Below are 26131 nucleotides of genomic sequence, written 5' to 3'. Positions count from 1 at the left end.
TTTCGATTATCCCCAAATTGGGGAAGGATCCATCCAAATGCCACTCAAATAGACCAATAGCCCTCCTCAACATAGACGCCAAGCTGTAATCCTCCATCATTGCGAACAGGCTCCAAGACCTGATGCTGGCACTCATTCATCCAGACCAGTCTGGATTCATTAAGGGGCGCCAGACTCATGATAATACCAGGAGAGTGATCCATCTGATAGAGAAGGCTAATAGATTCAGGATCCCGGTGGTCCTGGTGGGCCTTGATGCAGAAAAGGCCTTCGACCGGGTGGACTGGGGCTTCCTGTTCCACACATTGTCAGCCTTTGGATTCTTGGCTAAATTCTTATCGATGGTTAGGGCAAATTACAGCAACCCCGATCTACAGTGACGGTTAATGGCCACCTATCGGCATTTTTACCACACTCACGAGGCACCAGGCAGGGCTACCCCCTCTCACCTCTGCTCTTCGCCCTGAGCATTGAGCAGTTACCGTTAGAGGTACGGGAGCACCAGGAGATTCGTAGACTTCCTTTCACGGGGGAGCAGCACAAGATTACCCTATTCGCTGACGACGTTCTCCTTTCTCTTATGGATCCAGCTCACTCTCTTCCTCACGTCCAGGAGGTCTTGTCGCGCTTCGAGGAGGTGGCAGGCTTTAGGGTTAACTATGATAAGTCCTATATTCTCAACCTCACGCTCTCTTTGGCAGAGGTGGACCGACTGCGGCCGCTCACGCCGCAGCCATGGACCTCCAACTCCATCCTGTACCTGGGGATCCATTTGACTCCCACAATAGGGAAATTGTACTCCGCGAACTTCCTCCCACTATTGGCGAAGGCCCTCCGGGAGGCCCATCTTAAGACCCTCATGGATTGGTACTTGTACCCAGCCAAGTTGCATTGGATCTTCCAGACTTCCTATGACAGATGCTGGAGGGGCTGCGGCCTGCTGGGAGACTTCTACCACATCTGGTGGGACTGCCCGATCATCCGCCCATAATGGGAGGAGATCCTGTCCCATATCAAGGAGATTCTGGGGTACCCGATCGCGGACTCGATGGCCCATGTACTGCTGGGTCTTCGGGACCCGAATCTCGAACATCAGACTAGGGCTGAGAAAAAGATACTATGGCTGTGTGTCGGAGCTGCCAAACTCACTCTGGCAGCGGCTTGGAAGAGGCCGGAAGCCCCAGCGATTTCCCTGTGGCATGCGAGATTATGGAAGCTGTTGAGCATGGAACGCATGGCGGATATCTTCCTGGGTAACTTCAAAAACTTCATGTTCCGCTGGGGCCCTTTGGTCCGCTTCCTTTCCAAGGGTCTGCCGTCTGCGGTTTGCCCACCCACGGTATGGGCTCTCCATCTGTTTCAGGTTTGAGTGTTGATATCTGGATGAATGAATGAGAGGATGTTGTCACCACCACTGGGGAGGGGAGGGAGTGGGAGGGGGGGGGGTGTTTCTTAGTTCGTGCTTTAGTGGCATCCTAATCTATAGCTGAGGCGAAGAGAGGCCCAACGCAAAGTAGAATGCGTATCTATTTCACTATTTTCCTGACCTCGCAAGCCACCCACCCCAACTCGGTTCTTGACACTGTGGTGCCTCTATAACCATTGATTGAGGGTGTCTTATGTGCCTCTTAGGACTACCTTCCGGGCTGGATGACGGTGGCTCTCTAGGCTATATGCCTCTCTGCTTTTTGCCTCTATGATTGCCCCCTGCGTGGGAAGTTGTGCGGGATTGTCGCATGTTTTTCTGTTTCCTTCTTTAAATCTTAATAAAAAAAACACCTTTGACAAAAAAGAAAAGAGAAGAACGGTCACCAAGGCCCTCGTCAGCAGCAGGTTGGACTACAGAAACGCCCTTTACGCAGGAGCCTCGGCCAAACTCCTGAGATGGCTCCAACACATCCAGAACGCCTCTGCACGCCTGATCCTCGACATCCCTCGCCGCAGCCACATCACACCCCACCTGAGAGACCTGTACTGGCTCCCGGTCAACAAGAGGATAAACTTCAAGGTCCTCAGCCACGCACACAAGGCACTCCACAACACCGGACCAACCTACCTCAACAGACGACTCAGCTTCTACACCCCCATCCGCCAGCTCCACTCCGCCGACCTCGCCCTCGCCACAGTCCCCTGCTTCAGAAGAGTGGCCTTGGGCAGTAGATCGTTGTCCCACCTCGCCGCCAAGATCTGGAACACCCTCCCCATCCACCTACAGCAGACCCAAGACCTGCTGACCTTCAGAAAGCTCCTCAAGACCTGGCTTTTCGAGCAGTAGCAGCATTCCTCACCGCAGCGCCTTGAGACCCTCACGGGTGAGTAGTGCGCTTTACAAATGATATGATTGATTGATTGATTGATGATGTAAGGCAGACCTCATGTGGGGTTTTGCATACAGTAAACAAATGTCTAACCAATGTAAACTTTGGGGAAATGAAAATAAGGAAAAAAGTATTGCTCATATTTTTTGCGTTTGCCCAAGGTATCTGAAACAAAGGAAAATAATGCTAAAAGGAATTTTTATATAGCTAGACATACGTGCATGAGGAAATCTGTAACATTTTGGCTGGGCCGCACGTCCATACCACTTATATGTCGGGGAGTAACATTTGTAAAATTGAATATGAATGCAATTGAACTATTAACATAAGTTACCTGCCTGTACTACAAGAAATGAGTCATTAATGAAAAGCATCAAAGTAAAAAAATACATTTTTAACAAAGCATCAGCACCTTAACTCAGTGTCTACGAAACGTACAAGAGAAGAAGTAAAACCTCCCAGGACAATAAAATTGAAGATCCGTCATCTGAACTGAAACGCATAGCAACATAATAACTCTGCATATTTTAATGGACAACTCAAACTAGTTTTAAGATTATATTTTAATACGGAGTTGTAAGATTTTATCGATTTAAGGCAATATCAGGCAATTACCAAATTGCTCAAAGTTACTGTATTTTAAAATAAGGAGTTAATATTAAGAAGAACAGAAAATGGTAATTATGTGAATCAAGGACTTGCAAAAACATTTTAAGTATATAACACTTTTTATGATGTAAATTAAGGAATGTACTTTTGTGTAATGATTTTTATCGAATATTTCTCCTAATAAATATATAAAAATACTTTGTGGAAATGTGAGCTCCAGCTTTGTGGGAGGACTTTTCCTGGCTGGTTTAGAACTGTTGCAGTTGTTTAAGCAAACAATAAAGAAACAAGTTACTTACCTTTAGTAACGATACATCTTTAAGAGACATATATTAGTTATGGATTATTTACCTTAGAATTATCCCCAGGCGTCAGACTGGATCTGAAGAATTTTTCTTCAGCAGTAACCCTGTGCATCGGTAGGTGGCGTTGATCGACTCCGTGTTCGTTGTTGGTGCCGTGATCGCCGGAATGATGTCGCAGTATCTACTTAGACGCCGCCCCTGTGCGCTGCCGTCAGATCTTTATATGAAATTCCATACCAGAAACGCAGAGCCAATGGTGCACAACTAGGGCCCTGAAAGGGAGTCCCTTACCCTACAAGTCAGTTCGCAGAACGGGGAGGATGGGTGGGGCGGTAAGGAATCCATAACTAATATATGTCTCTTACAGATATATCATTACCGAAGGTAAGTAACTTGTTCATCTGAAAGAGTCAATTAGTTATGGATTCTTTACCTTAGAATAGATACCCCAGCAATACCAACCCAGGAGGTGGGTCTCCGAACTAAGTTCACACCAGAAAGTCCAGGAGAACTGAACGGCCAAAGATGGCTGCCTGGCAGATGTCATAAAGCGGGACTCCACGTCCCAAAGTAGTAGTGGCTGCAGCGCCCTGGTTGAATGGGCAAGCAGCCCTACAGGAGGTTCTTTTTTCGCTGAGGAATAACACATTTTGATGCAAAGAATGACCCATCGAGAAATGGTCCACTTTTGCATGGCCTGACCTTTCTTGGCGCCCACATTGCAACAGAATCAAAGCGCACGTTTTGGATCCACACGGTGGAGCCTCTCCTCCTCTTTAGAAGGATGCGGAGGCGGAAAGAAGGTAAGCAAAGTGATGGGTCTGTCCTATATGGAAAGAGGTAATCGCTTTGGGAAGAAAGGAAGGCCTAGTGCGAAGGACAACCGTGTCCGGATGAACATCCAATAAAGGAGGTTTCGAAGAAAGAGCCTGAAGCACACTCACCCTGCGAGCAGAGGTGATGGCTACCAAAAAGGCAGTTTTGAGTGTCAAAAGTCTTTTTTTTTTGTCCTCATACATGCCATCAGAAGCGCTCCAGAGGGGATTCCTCTGCACCTTCCACACAGACCCATGCGATAACCGCCCTTGTAAAGGGCCTGAGGAGGGAAAGCAGAGTTCACCCAGAGGTAAGGCTGTATCCTGGTCCCACTTCGGTTCACAGCACCTAAAGGACCGTATGATACTAAGGAGGACCGAACCAACAGTCCTCTGGCATAATCATAGGACCAATCTTACTTCTCCCTCCAGGCCTCTAGGGCCGCCCAGATCTTACTGGCACTAGATTTATCACAGGCCATATCTCAATGACTAATCATGATGATATTCTTTAGACAGTCCGCAAAGGAAGGAGGAGTTTCAGATTTCCAAGCTCTACAGATTTCCCTTCTAGCAATAATTATTACATAAAATACAAATTTCGAAGCTAGAACGTTCGTGCAATGATGCAGCATAAGACCATAAAAGATTAACCTTGAGCTTACTTGAATCCGCTTGAGCAGCACATCCTCCAGGAAGCCACATATTTCCGTCCAGAAAGAGCCGATCCTCTGGCAGTCCATAAACATGTGCAGGTCGTCTGCGGCTGGGTACTTACATCTGGGGCAGTTGTAGATCCACTCGGTCACCTTAGAAAGTTTCCCAGGTGTCAAATACACTCTATAAGCAGTGCACAGATGATTCCTCCTGAGTGTAGCTGGTTTAACCATAATAAAACAATCACACCAAAATTTCCGCACTCCATCCCAGTCTCCTGAGAAAACACTGCGCCAGAGTTTCCCCACCTCCGAATCCAGGCAATCCCCTGCATCAACGAGGGCCCCGTATCAGAACGATACTTCACGTTTCCATGGACCTGTTCTGGAGACAGAATCAATAATCATGCATTGACCTAGTTCCAAGAGATCTGCTTTGGGAAAATGTGTTAAAACAAGGTGTCCCCAAAAATATCCTGGTGCAATTGATCAGACTCCACGAAAATACCTACGCAAAAGTTTGATGGGGTACAGGAGGGGAATTAACTGAGGAGATCCCGGTGAGGAGAGGTGTGCGCCAAGGATGTGTCCTGGCGCCAACCCTGTTCCTCCTTTATATCAATGATATGGTAGACTCCTTATTGAATTCAAAACATGATTCCCCTAAATACTCCCACGTGTGCACCCTTACCTTTCCGTATGATACTATCTTGCTTCGCAAACTCCCAGGGGGCTCCAGAATTTCCTTAACAAGCTGGATGAGTATTGTACAGAAAAGGGCCTGGAAATAACCCCTCAAAAACTAAGTATATGTGCATCGGGCCCCATAAAAGCTTCAAAAGCAATATCACACTCAAAGGTGCAGCAACAGAGTGGGTTGACAACTTTGACTATTTAGGCGTGACCCTAGACTCTAAGCTTTCATGGCGTCCTCATATTAAGAAATCAGGACTTGTTTTAATGCAGAATTCAGTGCCCATACTGAAAACTCCATGCCACTTACACCAAATCGATTACTCCGGCATTGGAGGTATATAAATCAAAGGCTCAAACTGCCGCCCTTTACGGGTCTGAATTGTGGGGTGGAGAGCAAATGACCACAATTATTACGGGGGAAAATAGGGTTTTACGAGCTCTGATCCCCCTGCCCCAAAACACCTGATGATTCCGTTCACATATGATCTAGGATTAAATCGTATAGAGGACAGAGCAGTTTTAATGACCCTATTATATTGGATCAGGTTATGGGCTACTGAAGAACTTTTTATCTACAGAATGGCACTGAAAGAATTAATTGCATTAGATACACATATATCCTTCCCTTGGCTGGTTAATGTGCGTAGGTGGTTAACAGATTTAGGGCTCAGTGAGTTCTGGCTCCATCCAGAAAATTTGACCCTTAGTTCAAAAAAAGAACTCAAGAGGACTTTTTGGAACCAGGCTGTACTAAAAATTGCATCGAATAGTAGAGCTGGCCCACTTACTAACGACTACCTGATGGTTAAACCCGTTCCCTGCTTTGAGGTTTTTCTTGATCAAATAGAACCTCAACTTGCAAAAATACTGTATTTAAAACTAAGGTACGGGACCCTTTTAGTTAGATCCTGTACGGCCAGGTGGGGACTTGTTTGTAATGAGGAGGAAGATAGCAAGTGCAAAATGTTCCAGCTGTCAACAAGGGAAAGCATAGCCCACGTTCTTTTATTCTGTCCTATTTAAATGAAAGCTAGACAGAAATGGATTGCACCGTTAGGACGAAAGTTGGGAGTGGGAAGGTAAATGGAAATTTTGCGTATCTCGAAAACTAATAATAACCAGCTTGTTGTGTTTGGAGGCTCAAGATTCTTATTGGCTGCTAACTACATTAGAATGAAGAATGGTCTGAAATTTTAATTAGGATCTCTGTCTTAATACATTTGAAAACATTAAGATAGTATCTTTTCTACTTGTACTTTTTAAGGTTCATAGTATTTATATTTTTATAAAACATATCCCTTGCAATTTTTAATTCTTGTGGAAAAATATTTTATCTATAGACACTGCACTTTATATTTTGAATTTTATTCTTTGTGATTAGACGGCAATTGCACTTTACTCCGGAGTTTGCATATTTGCACAAACGATCTTCCCTATGAACTAGTATTTTACACTCGTGTAAAATATAATGGATTCTATGAAAGTGTTCCCTTATGAACTGTGTGGATTGTTATTTAAACTTGCATTGTATTTATGTACTAATGTAATCTTGCACAAATTGGTATTTTATAATTACGTACGCATTTTATGCTGGATCTGCTTGAATATTTTATGCTCTGTCTCTTTTATGGTTCTTTGAATCGAATAAAGATATTTTGAATGACTGAATAATCATGCTGGCGTCCTCGTTGCCCCACGACTGCGTTGCCCACCACGCGGCTAACTGATAGAACTTAGGTCTTGCTAGTTTCCCACCAGTCAAATTTGAAATTGACTCCCAGCTAATAAGTTGTGAATCCTTCCGGAGAGCTCCCCACAGACTAATGCCTGCTAATCTAAGTGGCTGGCATAGTTGATCCTGAAGGCATTCAGGGGTGCCTGGGGAACCCCAAATTGGTGCCTGTGGTGTGTAATACGGTATTTTCAAAACTCTCCTGATATGCCCCCGGTTATTGAGTGCGGCTAGCAAGGTCTTAAGTCGGACCTTCTTGTAGAACTTGGGGTCGCCAAATTTGTAGAGAAAAAACTCCTGTCCCGGAGGAACATCATGTAGCATTGCCTTAAATAAGGGGCCCAAAGAGGAAGAGTTTATTTTATTAGCCAAAATTCAAAAGTTTTTAAAATAAAAAGCATGGCAGTAGGAAAGTAGGTCGGGTAAGGCCAATCCCCTATCTTTAACCCGCTCCTAAGCTTTTTCCAGGCTATTCTCTGGGTTTTTGTGGCCCATATAAAAGACTCAATTTTACCTCGAAGGATAGCAAGGTCCTTAGTACTGAAGGATAGTGGGATTGAATTAAACAAGAAGGTTAATTTGGGCAAAAATATCATTTTTACGAGGTTGACCCTCCCATAGATATTCAGTGGCAGGTTCGCCCAACGCAACAATAGGCTGCCAACCTCCTTAGAGACCTTCTCCCAGCTGATCTTTGATGTATCTGTCAGCTTCTGCGCTAAGTATATCCCCAGGTATCTCACCTGACTCTTTGCCCCCTGTATTATGTTCGTACAATTCCATCCCATTATTTAGTTTTTTTCTCTGTTAATTTTATAGCCCAAAATTTTACCAAATTCCTCAGACAATTCGAACAGCCTGGGTATTGCTTCTGCATTATTGGAAGTATACATAAGGAGGTCATCAGCATAGAGAGCAAACTTAAGTTCTAAATCTGCAATTTTAAAAGGCATGATGAGGGGATCCACTCTAAGGGAGCACACAAAAGGTTCAATAAATAAATTAAATAATAAAGGTGACAAGGGGCACCCTTGCCTGGTGCCTCCTGAAATATGAACCATTTTAGTTAAAGCACCATTAACTAAAACTTTTGCTCAGGGGTTCAAATAAAGAGATTTAACAGCCTCAACAAAATTAGTTGGAAAACCAAACTTTTGCATGGTCTCCCAAAGATAACACCAGTTCACCTGGTCAAACGCCTTAGCTGCATCAACTGCAACAATAGTAAGTGGCAATTTTTGATCTATTGCAACATCTATTGCCCCTATAGCTTGAAAAGTGAGCTCGTTGAGCTGTCTTCCGGGTATAAACCCCCTCTGATCAGGATGTACAATGGTTTTAATAATTTTTGCTATCCTGGTAGCCAATATCCCAGAGAAGATCTTAAGATCTGAGTTTAACAATGAGATAGGTCTATATGCCTCCATTTTTTGGGGGTCCTTATTCTGTTTAAGGATCAAGGACACGGTAGCTTCAGACCATGACAGGGGGATGCCTTCTGATGAGGGGACCCACTCTAAGGGAGCACCCAAAAGGTTCAATAAATAAATTAAATAATAAAGGTGACAAGGGGCACCCTTGCTTGGTGCCTCTTGAAATACTGAACCATTCAGTTAAAGCACCATTAATTAAAACTTTTGCTCGGGGTTCAAATAAAGGGATTTAACAGCCTCAACAAAATTAGTTGGAAAACCAAACTTTTGCATGGTCTCCCAAAGATAACACCAGTTCACCTGGTCAAACGCCTTAGCTTTATCAATTGCAACAATAGTAAGTGGCAATTTTTGATCTATTGCAACAACTATTGCCCCTATAGCTTGAAAAGTGAGCTCGTTGAGCTGTCTTCCGGGTATAAACCCCCTCTGATCAGGATGTACAATGGTTTTAATAATTTTTGCTATCCTGGTAGCCAATATCCCAGAGAAGATCTTAAGATCCGAGTTTAACAATGAGATAGGTCTATATGCCTCCATTTTTTGGGGGTCCTTATTCTGTTTAAGGATCAAGGACACGGTGGCTTCAGACCATGACAGGGGGATGCCTTCTCCCTGTAAGTATATTTTATTAAACAGAATTTTTAAAACCGGCACTACCCTGTCTGATAGACCAAGATAGACCTCAACTGGAAGTCCATCAGGACCGGCAGCTTTACCCCTACTCATTTTTGTAAGTTGTTCTCTAATTTCACCCTCAGAAAATACTAGTGGATAGATACAACCTATCACCTTCAGACAAGTGAGGGAGATCCCTCAAATTTAACCATGCCCTAACTTTGTCCAGTCTATAATCAATATCCTCCTCATTTAGATTAAGCATAAATGATCTTGCCTCCTCCCTAATTTTATCATCATCGTGCAGCAGGGCACCTGACCCACTTTGTACCAAGATCTTAATATGGTTTCTTACCCTGTCTGCTCTAGATTTCCATGCCAACAGGGAGCCGCATTTTTCGCCATAAGCAAACTGTTGTAATTTGCTGGCATCCCATCTATCCTTCAGAGTCTTATCAATCTTGGCCTGAAAGTCTGCCTGTAGAGTCACCAACTCCCTTTCCAACCGCGGCCTAAGATTCCGAAAGGTCAGGATTGTCTGCTGCAGCTCTGTCTCCTTTGCCTTACTCTTCTTGAGGCTATCTACTTCTGCTTCATTAATAGATTTTATTTGGTTGATCATTATGGAGCTCAGAAGTCCCCTCAAATAATGTTTAAGGGACTCCCAGTCTATCAGATCATAAGTGGAGTCTATATTGAACCTAAAAAAGTCTTCTGTTTTTACATCTAGCTCAGCCCTCACACTCTAGTTGAGTAGCAGGGTCCTGTCCAGAGTCCATCTCCTCTGGCGCTCTTTATGCTTGAAATTAAGTACTAGCTCAACGGCGGAGTGATCTGATATAATCGCCGCGATATAAGCTATGGACTTAATATCTGAGAGCATACTCTGATCCACCAAGAAGTAGTCTATTCTTGAATGTTGCTTATATTTTTTGCTATAAAAGGAATATTCCCTAGCATTGCCATTGCTAACTCTCTAGATGTCCAACAAGTTAAACTCCTTAATAACATTCTTGAGTGTAGAGAATGTTCTAGGCGGAACATTATATTTTACATTAGAAGTCCGATCTATCTGCTTATAAAATACTAAGTTAAAGTCACCGCCAAGTATAACTGGAGCAGATGAATTTAACAGCTGGCCTCGAGACTTAAAAGGGGGCCTGAGCTGTCCTCATTAGGCCCATAGTAGACAGCACAAACTATTGGTGAGCCGCAAATTGACAAGGTAGCCACCAGCCACCTCCCAGACTGATCAGTATCTAATTTCTCTACCTTAATCCTCAAATTTCCTCTTATAATCATTGCTACCCCTCTTGTGCTGCCCCTTTGTTTAGAGCATACCACCTCCTGAACCCAACTAAGCTTGCTAAAACCCTGTTTACATTCCTGGGCTTCTAAGTGAGTTTACTGTAGCAAGTAGATATGAGCCTCATTACTTTTTAAGAACTCACACACCCGGAATAACTTCCTGCTGTTCCTTAGACCGTTCACGTTCCAGGAGAGGAGTTTAATCTCATGCGACCTACTCATACTCTAACCGTGGAACTACCCAATTTGAGCTAGCAAAACCTACTTTTACTCGTATGAGGACAATTTTTTTGATTTTTACCCCCCTTACTCCCTCCCCCTATGCAACCCACTCATGCCCTCCCATGAGGAACCCACCTTTCATCCCTTGGCGTTGGAAAAACCGCCTATTTGGGACCCCTCCCTGGAGCAACAGAACATCTTGCTTGTACCAAGGAGAAAAGAAAAATAACACAACTAAGTATCAATTAATACCCAGGAACCGTGACAACCAAAATACTCATACGCGACCCCTTCTTTTTTTTTGTTTTGTTTGTTTTCTTCCCCCCTTTTCTTTCCTTTTTTTTCTTTTCTTTTTTTGGCTAGATTACATCTAGATAGCATCTATAACCCAAAATTGGTACTGAATCCAGCCTTTGGAGCATGCCAAACCCACTAATAGTGTAGCTACCCCCTCATCTGGACCAGAAGGGCATCTACATCCTTGGGGGAGCTGAAGTTGTGCATCTTATTTTTCCACATTACTTTCAGCAATGTGGGAAACTTCATTTGAACCTGTGCCCCCATGCTCCTCAATTTTCGCATTCTAGAGCCCAACTCCCACTGCCTTTGCGCTGTTCTTTCCCCTATGTCAGAGCGAATTTGATAGAGCCCAGCCTCATGATGCAATGCCGAGCCCGTTGGGGATCTCCCCAGGATCAATTCTTTCACTGTGTATGTCTGGAAGTTGACTACAATTTTCCTAGGGGCTTTCCTATCAGGATGCACCTAAAAAGGATCCCTGTGCACTCTCTGGATCTCTGACTCAAGGTCAATGTCCTCTCGATCTTTCAGCACCCCCTCCGTTAACAGTTTACACACGAACGCGTTGATGTCCCCCTTCTCTGCCCCCTCTGGTATTTTAAGAATCCTCAGATTATTTCTCCAGGCTTGCATTTCAAGCCTGTCCATGTCCATCTGTAATGATCTCTTTTGGGCTTTTAAGGCTTCTATATCCTTCGTATTCCCCTGAACGGATTCTGAGAGGGATCTAACTTCAAGTTCGAGCGACCCAGTTCGTGTGCATATATCGTCCAGCTTTGACTATAGGGCTTCGCACATTTCATGGATCCCCTTCTGATTCGCCTCAGATATCTCAAATTTAGAAAGTAAAACCCCCCTTAGAGACTGAAGCAAAGACCCAAGCTGCAGCTCAACGCTGTCCCTCCCCCCAGAGCCTGCATTGCAGGATCCTCATGGGCTGCCTTTAAGACCGGTAGATCAGGACGACTAACTGCAATAGGTGCTGATATTTGTGTGGCCGATAGGGCAGGTAAAGGAGTGGTAGGTACAGTGATGGTATCAGTAGTAACAGTATTAGTAGGTGTACCACCGAGATGACTTGACGTGAGAGAAGTATCACAAGAGGGAGGGTCTAGCAGGTTCACAGAACTATCCCCAACAGCAACACCCTTGCCTTTCTCAGATTCCGGGATCTTCATGAGAGGGGAAACGCGATTCTCGAGAAGAATTGAAGGAGGGCTCTGCCGTGGGGCTGGAAATGGCTCCTTGGAACTCACTGCCTGCTCCATTATCTTGAAAAAATGTTTTAAGCGATGGAGTGGTTTTTAGGGGGGGGGGGGGGGGGCGGGTGACCTTGGGCCCTCTAGATTTTTTAGTATCCCCTGATTTAGCAGCTTTTCTTTAGCGTGGGGTAGTAGGGACCACTCCTCCTGAGCACTCTGTAGGGTCCAGAGCACTTTTAGTTTTAGGCTCGGACTGGGACCGCAGCTGATATCTATTTTTTACAGGGAAAGCTAACCCCCTTTGGAGACCCAGAGCGGGCACCTCCCTTCTGCTTCTGCTCCTCTCACCAAAACGCAACTTTCCAGGGGTATTAACCTCGTCCCTCAAGCCTTGGGTTACCACCGATTTCTCACCCCCCCACCCCCCACCCCGAGGACAATGCAGGATCGAAGATAACGAGGTCCGAATACATGCAACCCAGCTCGCTCCCAAACGGCAATCACCTTACCAAGTCTGAGCAGGGGGAGGGGAAACGCTGCGGAACTGAGGCGTCTGCCACGCAGACTGAACGCTGTAGAATGCCGCTGCCAGCAGACCCCCGAAAGCTGACTTTCGGGGCCGCAGCTTGAATCCGAATCCAGAGCCTGGCTCAGCGGCCTCCAAATCCGCAGTATACTGTAGGCTCCGCCACCCGACCCATCCAAGCCTCCAAGCCTTAGCGTCCGCCGCCGCCGCCCTCCGCCTCGACTGCCACAGTGAAGGCAATTCTCCAAAAGGGAAAAGAGAAGAAAAGAGACGTTTCAAGCAAGATACTCTGTGCTGAGCTTAAAAGGGTGCAACATCCTTACCGGGTAATTTTGCTGTATTCAGCTTGTTTTGTAATGCCGCATGTCCGTCGGAAGTATCCTGCTGCTCCCGATGCACCCGCGACTGGCGTCAGCCCGCCTCCATGTTCCTCCCCCCGCACGTTTTGGATCCAGACGGTGGAGCCTCTCCTCCTCTTTAGAAGGATGCAGAGGCGGAAAGAAGGTAAGCAAAGTGATGGGTCTGTCCTATATGGAAAGAGGTAACCACTTTGGGAAGAAAGGAAGGCCTAGTGCGAAGGACAACCTTGTCCGGATGAACATCCAGTAAAGGAGGTATCGAAGAAAGAGCCTGAAGCGCACTCACCCTGCGAGCAGAGGTGATGGCTACCAAAAAGGCAGTTTTGAGTGTCAAAAGTCTTGAGAGGACAGTTATTTAGTGGCTCAAAAGGAACGCACATAAGGCAGGTCAGGACAAGATTCAAGTCCCACTGGGGCATTACGAAAGGAATAGGAGGAAATATGTGAGTAATGCCCTTAAGGAAACGATTTACAATAGGGTACTTGAAAAGAGAAGGTTGATCTGGAAGGCGAAGAAATGCCAAAATGGCCGAAAGATAGCCCTTGAGAGGGCCCAGAGCAGAGCCCTGCTGGGCCAAGGAAAGAATGAAAAGGAGAACCTATGAAGGAGGGGCAGAAAGGGGATTCACAACCTTTGCTGTGATTCATGCCACAAATGTGTTCCATCTACAGACGTATACTGTTTTGATGGAGGGACCCCTGGCTGCCAAGATAACATTACAGACTTCGTGAGGAAGGTCGAAAGCTGTCAACTGTCGCTGCTCAATCTCCACGCAAAGAGGTGGGGGCTGGACAGGTTCGGTGGAGGACGTCCCCAGCTGCTGCAACAGAAGATCCTCCCGATGGGGCAGTATGATCGGAGGATCGATGGCCATGTTTAAGAGCTCCACATACCAGACTCTTCATGGCCAGTCCTGAGCCACTAGAATGACTTGGGCACGGTCGCGCTTGATCTTCTTCAGCACTCTGGAAAGAAGTGCTATAGGCGGAAAGGCGTATAGTAGACCATAACTCCACTCGCGACGGAAAGTGTTGCCTAGCGAGTGCTGCCCTGCCCTGCTGACATTGCGCGTTCTCTTCAGTGGCGAATAGATCTAACCAAGGCTCTCCCCACTGCTGAAAGAGACCTTTTTATTTTTTTATTTTTTATTGTCACGAGCCTACAACCTCAAGGGCCGGCCGCGTTATAAATATTTCAGCTAATACAATAGACTCATGCGTACACAGCCCATCAGCCGACAACCCGGCGGTCCGGCGGCGTATACCTCGAAGGAGCTGACCAATTCACAGTTATCACCGCCAAAAGAGCAGGGTACAGTTGTCATGCATATTTTCATTGTCTTCTCCAACATTTCGTCCCTACGTTCCCTCCCCTCTGCTCTACAGCTCAGATTAAAAAACAAATGTGTTTGTGCCATAACTAAACTAATACTAACTCCCAACTCATTCAATGGCCCTGTCTCCCCCCACCCCTCCCTTCTTGCGCTCACCGTGTATAATAAAGGTGTAATTTCCATAGTGACGTCTAGGTCTATTTCACAGCCACACTTAATCCCAACGTGTTCCTGAGCAATGTCTGCACACCATCTGGGCTATCCTATCTAGAATGTCTGTCCCGATTGCAATGTCCCAGCTCGCCTTGGAATGAACAGTGTGTCCGCGTTGCCACCCCGTCCCTCTAACCAGTATCTGCGTCACTCCGCGCCTCTGTCTCGCTCCCTGAAGCAATCTCTGGTTCAAGTGTACAGCCCTCCTTAGGTTCCGGGCCATTGTCTGCTTGCCGACTCTGTGACCCCGTCCCCGGACTGTCAGATTCCTCTCGCTCCCTCCCATTGAGGTAAGTTTGGTACAGTGCCCAAAAATGTTTAGGGCGGCTCTTGGGGGGCAGCAATTTGCTATAATTCTCCGCTAGAGTGCTACAGTGCAAGATGTCCCGCGCCCATCTAGTTCTGGTTGGGAGCGGCCCTCTCATCCAACAGTGTGCTACTACTCTCTTAGCCATGAGCATCCCCATATCCGTAAGTCTGCGAATTGCGACTGGGAGCCGCTTGGAATTGCCAATGAGCGCCAAGCCCGGTTCCGGTGTCATGTCTACCTCCAGGATTTAGCTCATTTCCGAAAAGACGTCACACTAGAAAGACTGGATGCCCGGGCAGCTCCACGCCAAGTGTATGAAGTTAGCGTTAGCAGTGTGACATTGTTCGCAGTCTGCTGTTTGCCTAAGCCCGTATCTATGGAGTCTCTCCGGAGTGTAGTACACCCTCAATTTAAAATGGATTAACCTGTGCCGTCCATTAAGCGATATCCGCTTCGTGTTTTCACAGCAGTACCGCCATACCGTGTCATCTAACGTGGTCTCCAGGTCTCTTTGCCATGCCAGTCTTGCTTTCATAAGCTGGTGCTCACCTTGTGACCTAGCTACCCTATATAGATTCGTGAGGAGTTTCCGGGGCTCCTTGGCCTTGATTTCATATGTCAATTCAGGGACGTCTGGGGGCTCCGCCATGTCCGGACCAAGCAGCTCCGAAAGAGCACTCCGCGCCCTGTGGAATTGGAAGCGTCGCAGCATAGGGATCTCTCTGCAAACGCCACGCACTTGGTCCCAGGTTTTGACCACACCGTCCTGAAAAAGGTCGCCTACTCGGTGAAGACCTAGTTTCGCCAACTCTCTCGTGACACCCTTCTCACCCATAGGAGGAGGCCAGAGCATCCATTCCAGTGGCATATCTGGTGAATATAGTAGTGCGCCTCCCTGCCGTTGTAGGAGCGAGTGCCATGCATGGTTGGTAGCAGTTATGGAGTCTAGCACTCCAGTTCTACGATCCAGGGGCATGCAAATTGCGTCCGGGAGCGGCTGCGGGTGCGCAAAGAGTCGCTCCATGCGAACATGCGGGATAATCTTGTCTCCATGAACCCAAGTATGCAGGTGCGACGCCTGAGCTACTCTATAATAAAGTTCAAGGTCTGGGGCTGCCAGGCCACCCATGCCACAGGGCAGAGTGAGTGTTGACCACTTGACCCTGGGCTGCTTCCCGGCCCACGCTAAGCTAATCATGAGACTCGTCAACCGCTGAAAAAAGGCCTTAGATAGCACTATTGGGAGAGCGTTAAAGAGGAACAGAAACCGTGGCAAGACCGCCATCTTCATGATGGCTATGTGGCCCATCAGAGTGAGAGGCAATTTACTCCAGAGCGCTATATCATCTTCCAGCTTGCTAATCGCTCTACCGTAGTTTTGACTGATGAGCAGGTCCGGGTCCATGTGGAGTTGTATTCCAAGATACCTAATCGGGTCTTCAGACCACTGGAGGGGGTATTCCATCTCCATCTGCCTAGTCACAGGCGTAAGAGGGAAAACAATGGATTTTGCCCAGTTGACTTTGAGGCCGGAGAGCGCACCAAAGTGAACCACCTCTCTCAGCAGCGGGGGAAGGTTCGTCACGGGTCGTGCGCGTACAGCAGCGTGTCATACACATACATGGACACTACTATTTTGTAGGTCGGAAACCGCACACCCTTGTGGCTGTGGTATTCTCTCAATGCGCAGGCCAATGGCTCCGCCGCTAATGCATATAACAATGGGGATAGGGGACACCCCTGGCGGGTTCCCCTGCCTATTTAGAGGGGTTGCGAGATCACGTTGCCAACTCGCACTCTAGCCGCGTCCTTTGTAAAGAGCGCCAACCATTTGTAGGAAGGGCTCCCCAATTCCCATCCGTCTCAATACCTGGGGCAGAAACGGCCATTCCAGCGAGTCAAACACTTTTTCCATGTCAAGGAATATAGCCGCGGCCGTCACGTCCCGCTTGACATGTTGGATAGTTCCTAGTACCATTCTTATATTGTACGTCAAATTCCTGCTAGGGATAAACCCTGCTTGCTCTGGGGCCACTAATTCGGGGGCCAGCAGCACTAATCTAGTCGCTAGAACTTTGGCATACAGCTTAGTGTCCACATTCAGCAACGACAGTGGCCGGTATGATCCGCACTCGTCGTGTGCCTTATCCGGTTTAAGTATTGTGACAATCATTGCCTCTCTCATGGAGCACGGCATGCTTCCCTGGATGCAGATGTCACTCATCAGAGTGGAAATATGCGGCAGCAGCTGCTCCTGAAATGTTTTATAAAAGTCTACTGTCAGGCCATCTATGCCGGGTGCGCTACCCGACCGCATTGAGGCTAGGGCTTCCCTAATTTCGTCGTGTTGTATAGGATACATGAGGAATTCCTTTTGAGAGTCAGTGAGGAACGGGAGCTTTATGTGCTCCAAGTAATCTAGGATTTCCGCTGACATTTCCCCGCTCTTCGAGGAGTACAATTCTGAGTAATAATCTCTAAAGATGGTAGTTATGTCCGCCTCATCGGTGGCGCAGTGTCCCTCAGCATCCTTCATTTCCGTGACCAGCGGTTTCCCTCTCCTGCCTTTGAGGATGTTAGCCAGTACTGAGCCAGGTCTTTCACCCTCTCCGTATGTGCGTGCAGTGGCGTATTTGCCCAAATGTTTAACCTCCCTGTCTGCTTCGTCATGGAACTCTACTAGGAGGTCTTTGATTTCCTCCTCCGTGACTTCATCTAGTCGGGTCCGCTGCTGTTCCTCAAGGGCTTGCAACTGTCTTTCTAGCTCCGTCAACCGGCGTCTTATCACACCTTCAGGACGCAGGAGTGTTTAGACATCGTAATGCCCTGTATGTAGACTTTAAACGCTTCCCACACAGTCTGAAAATCTTCCACCGATCCAACATTCTTTTCGAAAAATAATTAAATCGACTCTGCCAGTTCTCCACGAAAAACTGGGTCTAGGAGCGAATATGGTGGAAAGCCCCATGTAAAAGAGGGAATTCTCCTCGCCGGGGCCTCCAGTATCAGTAGTATGGGGGAATGGTCTGACAGCGTGCGCGGTAGTACCTTGCAATGCCTAATGCTGCGATTCGCCTCCAAGTTGGCAAACCAATAATCTATTATAGTGTGCACTCCGTGGTAGGCCGAGTAATGTTTGTACCCTCCCGGACCCGCATTTCTGCTTCTCCACACATCTTCCATGTCCAACACTAGAAGTCTGGCTGCCAGCATCTGTGCAGCAGCCGATGGCCTGCGGGGCGGGCCAGTAGACCTGTCCATGTCTGGGTTCAGTGTCAAGTTAAAATCCCCTCCCCAGATTATTTGGGTCGTGTCATATGTGCTAATCTTTGCAGCTGGTGATTCGTAGAATTCTGGGGCGTCATAATTGGGTCCGTATGCATTGACAACCAGCAAGTCCAACCCCATGCCCCTACAGGAAGCTATGACATATCTGCCCTCTGGATCGGTGCTCAGTGTCTGTAACAGGAGTTTCGAACCCGGGTTAACCCATGTGATAACCCCACTGGCGTGGGTAGTGAACCCGGCTGCAGCTACATTCCCCTCCAGTCCCCTGCTGTGTAGCATCCTACTTGATAGTGGCAAGTGGGTCTGCTGTAGCAATGCTATGTCTATATTATGTCTTTTTAAGTAGCCCAACACCTTTCTCAACTTTCTGAAGTCATTCAACCCTCTGACATTCCATGTAAGGGCGCGCACTGCTGAAAGAGACCTTGCACCACCTCGGAGTGAAGACGCCATTTGTGATCTATCATGCACACTCAGCTGAGCTCGTCCGCCCTAGCGTTCAGAGAACCTGCCAGGTGTTGAACCACCAAGGACATGCTCTGACGTTCCAGCCACATCCAAAGGCGAAGAGCCTCTTGACATAGGGTCCACGACCCCACCCCGCCCTGTTTGTTGCAGTACTACATGGCAGTGGCGTTGTCTGTGAACACCTGCACTACGCTTCCTTTGGCAGAAGGAAGGAATGCCTTCAGTGGAAGACAAATCGCCCAGAGCTCTAGAAGGTTGATGTGGAGCCCGGACTCCACCGGAGACCCGAGGCCTCTGATATCTGTCTCCCCCAAGTGGCCGCCCCACCCCATAAGTAATGCATCCGTCACTATTGTGAACTCTGGTTGGGGAAAGGAGAGGGATCTGCCGTTGACCCAATCCTGATTGGTTAGCCACCAACGCAATTGGTGTGCAGTGCTCTCCGAGATCCAGACGCAAACGGAAAGTCCCCTGATGCTGTGCCCACTGGAACTTCAGGTCCCACTGCAGAGCCCGCATATGCCACCTGGCATTGTCCACCAGCAGGATGTAGGAGGCCATGAGGCCCAGCAGCCTCAGGGTCATTCTGACAGAAACCCGGGATAGAGGCTGAAAGATCGGAATCATAGCCCGAATATCCCGGACTCGCTGCTCGGGAGGATAGGCCCGAAACTACGCTGTGTCCAGAACTGCTCCGATGAAAAGGAGCTTCTGAGAGGGAATCAGGTGTAATTTCGGCACGTTGAGAGTGAACCCCAGCAAATGCAGGAGGTCCGCCGTAGTCTGGTGGTGGGAGACGACAGCCTGGGGCGATCTCACCTTCCAGTCATCGAGATAGGGGAAGATTGGAACCCCTTATCTACGCAGATGAGCTACGACCACTGCCATCACTTTCGTGAACACCCAAGGGGCACTGGTAAGGCCAAAGGGGGGCAGGCTGAACTGAAAATGCTTGTGGCCTACCGTGAACCGTAGGTAACGCCGGTGGGCAGGCAGGACAGGGATGTGAAAATAGGAGTCCTGCAAGTCCAAAGCTACCATCTAGTCTCCAGGGTCGAGAGCAGACAGGACCTGAGCCAGTGTCAACATTTTGAGCTTCTCCTTTTGGAGGAAACATTTGACGTCCCGAGATCCAAGATAGGACGCAGGCCTTTGTCCTTCTTGGGTACCAGGAAGTGATGAGAATAACAATCACGACCTACTTCTGACACAGGGACTCGCTCGATGGCTCCCTTGGCCAAGATAGCCGTAACTTGCTTACGGATAAGGGCCAAGGAATGTATGAATTTACAACGCATACATTTACAATGCATGCCATTAAAACGCAGTTTTTACAATACAACATCCTTTACAATGCATTTTTTACATAGCATGCCATTACATCGCATTTTCGGAAACTACCTTTACAACGCATTCCATTACATCGCATTATACCTTTACAAAGCATTAGAATTGCAATGCACACCATTACATTGCATTTAAGGTAAGTGTTGGATAGTATAAGGGTAATAATTACTATTCTAACTCCAGTCAGTGCAACAGTAGGGTAAGTGATGGACAGTGTAGGGGTAAAAATTACTGTTCCAACTCCAGCGAGTGCAACAATAGGGTAAGTGTTGGATAGTGTTGGGGGTAAAAATTACTATTCTAACTCCAGTGAGTGCAACAGTAGGGTAAGTGTCGGATAGTGTAAGGGTACTATGCTTTGTAATGATATGTGTTGTAATGACTTGCGATGTAATGCCTGCTTTCTAGTGACATGCATTGTAATGGCATGCGTTGTAGTGACATACAATGTAATGGCTGTGTTGTAATGACGTGCGATGTAAAGGATGTTCCGATGTAAAGACTGCTATGTTAAGGTAGGGCGATGTAATGACTCCGTTGTAAAGGTTGTTTCCTGGGCCTAGTGATCCTCCGACAAGTGATGGGATTGTGGTGTCATGGATGGAGGGGTAGACTGGCCGCCCACTGGCAACTGGTGGCCCTGAAAAGTCCGACTAGGAGGGCTTGAAGGCTGCTGCAGAAGGGGCGCTGGTGGACTGACCAGCCCTCTGGCCCCTAGACCCACGACGCTGGGTCCCACATCCCTGGCCATGCAGTGGCTGGACAGCTTGCGCAGGCCTGGGGCTCTAGGCAGAATGTGGTGGGTCACCCCTAGCCACGAAAGGGGCAAAAAGCCGACTGTGTGAGGAGGTAGTGAGCCCAAGGATCTGCCTGTAGCCTGGAATCCTTAAAGCGCTCGAGCGCGTTGTCACCTTTGTCGCTAAATAAGCGACGGCTATCAAAGGGCATGTCCAAAAGAGTTAATTGGACATCACCGGAAAAGCCAGTGGATCTCAGCCAGGCGTAGTGTCTCAGGGCTACCGACGTTGAAATTGTCCTGCCGAGCGAATCAGAGATGCAGCGAAGTTCATCATACAATGTGGACTGAACACCGCCACCCTCAATATTAACAATAATGGGGCGACACAGTGTCCCTAAGAACCTGGATATTAATATCAAACAAAAACAATTGGTTCTGTCAGCATCTCTACCCTCAGCAACTGCACGGGAGAGCACGGTCCGGGCCTCTTCTGGCACTGTGGCAGCACCTGTGTAACCGTTTCCCATACAGAAAGGGAGTAACGGCCCAAGAGACATGCAGTATTTACCGACCGCAGTCCTAAGCTTGTGGAAGAAAACGTCTTCTTCCCAAAATAATCCAGCTTCTTGGATTCCCTATCAGGTGGAGCCGTAAGGAATGCGTCCTTGGAAGTTGAGGCTTGGACCACCAAGCTCCCGGGGGTAGGGTGTTGGGAGAAGAAAATGTGGGGCCGCCCGGGGGCTGGTGGTGGCGTCGTACAATCATCCTATCCACTGGAGTCCGTGTGCTGGGCTTGGGCCAAGTGCCCAGAAGGATGTCCGTGAGGGCCTCATTGAACCGCAGCAGGGGCTTCGAAGAGGCCACTGCCAGTTGAAGCACCTCTGTCAGGAGGTTAGTCCTGACCACCATCATAGGAAGCTCCAGGTTCAGGGCCTTGGTGGCCCTACGCAACACCACAACATTAGAGGCACCCTCCTATATAGCCTTGGGAGGGGGAGAAAGCATGCCAAGGTCTGAAGAAGTGGCCAGACCACTGATCTCACCCAACTCCTCTCTCCAGTCAGGTTCTTCCAACTGGTCTGCCAAAGTGTCAACAGAGCTCTCCCAGTCCTTCTCACCCTCATTCTGGTAGCCACTCAGCGCGATAGGGAACACCAGGGGAGAACAGAGGTACAAAAGTACCAGTCTGCGCAGGTACTGATGTCAATCGACGCCGTTCCGGCTCTGTGTCCATGTCAAGGAGGATGCTGGGGTAGACGTCAGATGGGGGCACAACCAGCATCGGAGGGGACCGGGGTGTCGCCAAAGGATTCGGCGCCGGAGGACATGTTGCAAGGTCGTTCGGTGCCGATACAGATCCAGGCCTGGATCCCTGAGGGCCCTGCGAAGCAGGGGCCGAAGCTGCCGGCATCAAAGACCTAGAACCACCAGCAGAGTTTGCAGGGCCAGAAGGCGTGCCTGCGGAGTTGGGCTAACCAAAGATGGAGTGGAGGGCTTTGGTAAAACTATGAAGTTGGGCAGGGGTTGCTTCGGCTCCCGGGAAGGGGAGGGAAGCTTCAGCAACGACCCAACAGGCTCCGCGGGCAGAGCTGGACAACTACCTCCAGCATCCCGTCGGCTGACGGATGGGGAGAACGCGAAGAGCGACAGTGCTTCTTCGCCTTCTTTTTGTGCTTCAACTTACCCGAAAACAAAGACTTCAACGAGGAGTGGTGGTGACTGCTCCGTGACCGGTCCCGCGACCTCCCTCTAGCCCGGGACCTCGAGCGGCGCGGCGCGGAGCTGACTGCCGGACCTCCAGACGCTTTTGGGACCACTCCAGCAAAGACTTCGGAGAACGACTTTGGGTTGTGGTCGCACTCCAGATACAAGAGGAACACTAGATGTGGGTCCGTCACTGACATCAGCTTGTGGCAGGAGCCACAAGGCTTGAAGCTGGATCGCCGATGTGACATCCCTGTGCACCTGGAGTCTAACAACTCAAAAAAGATGTTGACAAAACTAAAAAAACGACAGTCAAAAAGTGACTAGAGGTACCGCTCTCTGGATCTGCGCTGGCTGGCACGGAAAAAAAGAACGGACATCAGCCTGCAGGGGCGGCTTCTAAGTAGATACAGCGAAGTCATTCCGGCGATCACAACACCAACGACAAATGCAGAGTCGACTGATGCGCAGGGGTACTGCTGAAGAAAAATTCTCCAGATCCAGTCTGACGCCTGGGGGTAATTCTAAGGTAAGGAATTCATAACTAATCGCCTCTTTCAGTTAGAATGTATTAAAAAGGAAAAGGCTGGAACTCGAGGCAGTTCAGCCATTGTCCGAGATCGATTCCGGACATTCGTCTTACCTAAATCTCACCTTACCTACCTAACAACAAAGGTCAGTGCATCTTCTTCAAAGCAATGCAAATAAGCAGACATTAGAAGAACCAAATGAATAATCTTCTGCCTCCGTCCTGCATGTTTATTAGCCATGCTTTCTTGGTCACCTTGTCACTGTTTATCCTCCATTACTGTGCACCTTCATTCCCTCTGGTCACTCTCTGCCCACTCAGGCCTTTACGTCCCTTCTCAGCTACCTCAGCAAATCAGCTTGTGCCTATACACATTCTCCCTGGTTGTTGGAGGAGGCAGGTTAGCAGCACGCCATTAAGGTGGCTATAGCAATAGAGCTGCAGGTGAACGTAAGTCACCAAGCACTGGCCACACCCAATAAAACATGGACATGGAGGTATCTTCCCTCAGAAGACCTACATTGGTGAAGTGGGAGTAGAGTAAATTGATCTAGTAAAACTATCCCTCCTATGAATGTGTTTCGTTGCAGTACTTTGTGTGATATTTGTGTACTACAGTAATCCACTGTAAAGCATGTAATACCCACAGTACTGAGAAAATACTTGGCAATACAAAAGAATTGTCTGCCTTTTGAACAAGTGTACATATGAACTGGGTGTAAATTGCTGTGCGAATGTGCAGCATGAATTACTGTGCTTCCGTAGTGTCTGACTGTATAATATGCATCCCTGTATCTGCACACTGTGTATATTACTCCACGTCATTTAAGTGTATGTTCATTAATGTACAAGTTAAGTACTGCATGTATGTGTGAGCGTGTGCTGTCTGTGTGCACATTTGTATATCAGATGCCAAAACTGTTCGGTATTTTTGCTTCCAACTAACAACGTAGAGGTTGAAGCACACCTAGATTGAGCCACTCTGCATATAGTCCAGTGACCACACCAGCAAAACTCACCTGGTGCTGGGAAGCAAGGATGTCGGAACTGTCAGGGTGATACAAGAGTCCGTGATCTCAGATAGCAAGCAATAAGTTGCTCCACTACAGCCTTCTGGGTGCCAGGGTACTGCTGTGAGGTTCAGCATCTCTTCTGCATCAGGACCTGCAGGAAGACAGATGTACTAATTTGATTATATACTGGCAGAACGACACAAAGACACCTCCTATTTTTGTTTTAGTTTAAATGCTTAATAAAGGAAAACCTTGAACAAAAAGATTGCATTGTAGAGCAGTTTAAAAACAAACAGAATGCAATATTAGTGCAAATTTATTGATAAAAGCAAATAGAACAAGCATTTGCAATGCAATAGGTCTCGCATTAGGAAAGTTTGAGCTATTGGTCTTGTAAATGACAATTTTTTTAATTTATGTGTTGGTTTTGAAAATAGCTAAATTAATAGCTTTGTCATTTACAATGCCAATAGTTATAACCTTTGCAAATGTGACACCTATAGCATTTGTAATGCAACATGTTTTGTATTTATGTGACTTAGATGTATTGAAGCTGTATACCAAGCCGAACATCCATTAACATCATGCCTGTTATGAAGACTTGCCTTTCCACCTGGTCAGCAATGAGCACCTGTTTCGCAGACTGCTCCATCGTATAATACCCAAGTTAGCTGCGAACAAACACAATTGTTCAAGACTAGGCACCTATCACACACACAGACTTTCACCACAACTTTCTTCTTTCTAGGCTAAATATCCTGCTTCTTTGCACTACAGCAATGTATACATTTGTGTTCCTATAGTGTGCACTTTGTTGGAAAGCAACAGAACTCTGTGCATTACTGGGGTGTTGAGAGGCGATACAAGATCATGTACATCAAGTAAGGATTTTCTAGTGCTTAATTTGAGATGGTGGTTGCAGGTGGGGCTCTCTAGCACTAATCTTTCCTCATACAACTCTGACCCAGAGCAAGACATTGAAAAGGGCAAATGGTGGAAAGAAAAAGAAGAGAATGACAAAACAGTGGCACAAAAGAAAGCAGGGAATAAAAAAAACTAAAATGGGGAGATAAAGGGGTACAGTGAATCGAGGAGAATAAAAGAGGCAAGAGGTGGACTTTCAAGGTAGGCAGCATTAGTATTTCGCACCCCAAGATTATGTAGCACCAGCAGTAGGCTTCGAAGCAAAAGTATGGGCCCTAGCACTTATTCTTTAATACATTAAGAACTGTGGTTTACTTGGAATCACTGAAGTACATTTCATGTATTTACAATTTCATTACGCACATTTACAGTTTAGGCACATGGACATTAACGGATTTGCCCATTTCAATCAAGTGCCATGGGTGGGATTCGAACAGAGGTTCCAATGCCTGCAGTTTAGCCAAGAAACCACACCCCCTCCCCTCCTCTGAGGAGGTTCCATTACCCCTAATCTAGTGGCACTGCTACTCAGGATTTCTTTACGACAAATTCATATCTTAATACATTTTCACCTCTCTGAACTATGCGCTTAAATCGCCCCTTATGTGTTTTTTAATGTCATGGCTTCCTTTTAGTCCCCAGCTGGACAATAGTTTTGACAACCCGCAGTTTTAAATGCTGATTAATATTTAATAAACATGTGCATGGTTTGTTTTACGGAGGACGGCACGTTTCACAATGGGTAGTCATCGTTGACGTTTCCAAATTTTGCAGTGTTTTTAAATGGTCCAAAAATAATAGGAAATGATTGGAATTTATGCCATCCCACATTCCAAGCGAAACAGCGCCAATATTGAGGGGTATAGAAATGCTAAGCCCCCTGACTCTCTTTACTCTGCAAGGCCTCCGTGAATGTATTTGTTCCCCTTGTCAAAACGGTACTGCGGTGTTAAATGCACTTAAAATGTGGCACAAGTGCCCTTGTGTTCACGTGACACGGATTCCGTTCTGCGCCCCCTCCTACAAGAAGCTTCACATGCAAGGACATTGAATCACCGCCACCTGCCAGGAAGCGGAAACCTGGCACTGCCTCAACACACAAGCACAGCCTGCAGATTTCTGAACGAGCCAGAATCAGCCGAGCGGCACTGTGCAGCCGATGA

The 26131-nt window shown here is 47.3% G+C and overlaps 1 protein-coding gene across 2 annotated transcripts in view; it reads right to left on the bottom strand.

The window, feature by feature from the left end:
- The window catches only part of TMEM219 (transmembrane protein 219), a 557800-nt gene that overhangs the window by 276042 nt on the left and 255627 nt on the right, over nucleotides 1–26131 (bottom strand). For both annotated transcript variants that reach the window (XM_086932107.1, XM_086932108.1), the window contains one exon: nucleotides 24051–24195. In XM_086932107.1, coding sequence (XP_086788233.1) covers nucleotides 24051–24195 — 145 coding nt within the window. The remainder of the gene's footprint in view (nucleotides 1–24050; nucleotides 24196–26131) is intronic.

The sequence above is a fragment of the Lissotriton vulgaris genome, chromosome 7 (assembly GCF_964263255.1).
Source record: "Lissotriton vulgaris chromosome 7, aLisVul1.2, whole genome shotgun sequence".
NCBI lineage: Eukaryota > Metazoa > Chordata > Amphibia > Caudata > Salamandridae > Lissotriton > Lissotriton vulgaris.
Note: the sequence above shows the minus strand (reverse complement) of the source record. Positions and strands in the feature narration are given on the sequence as shown.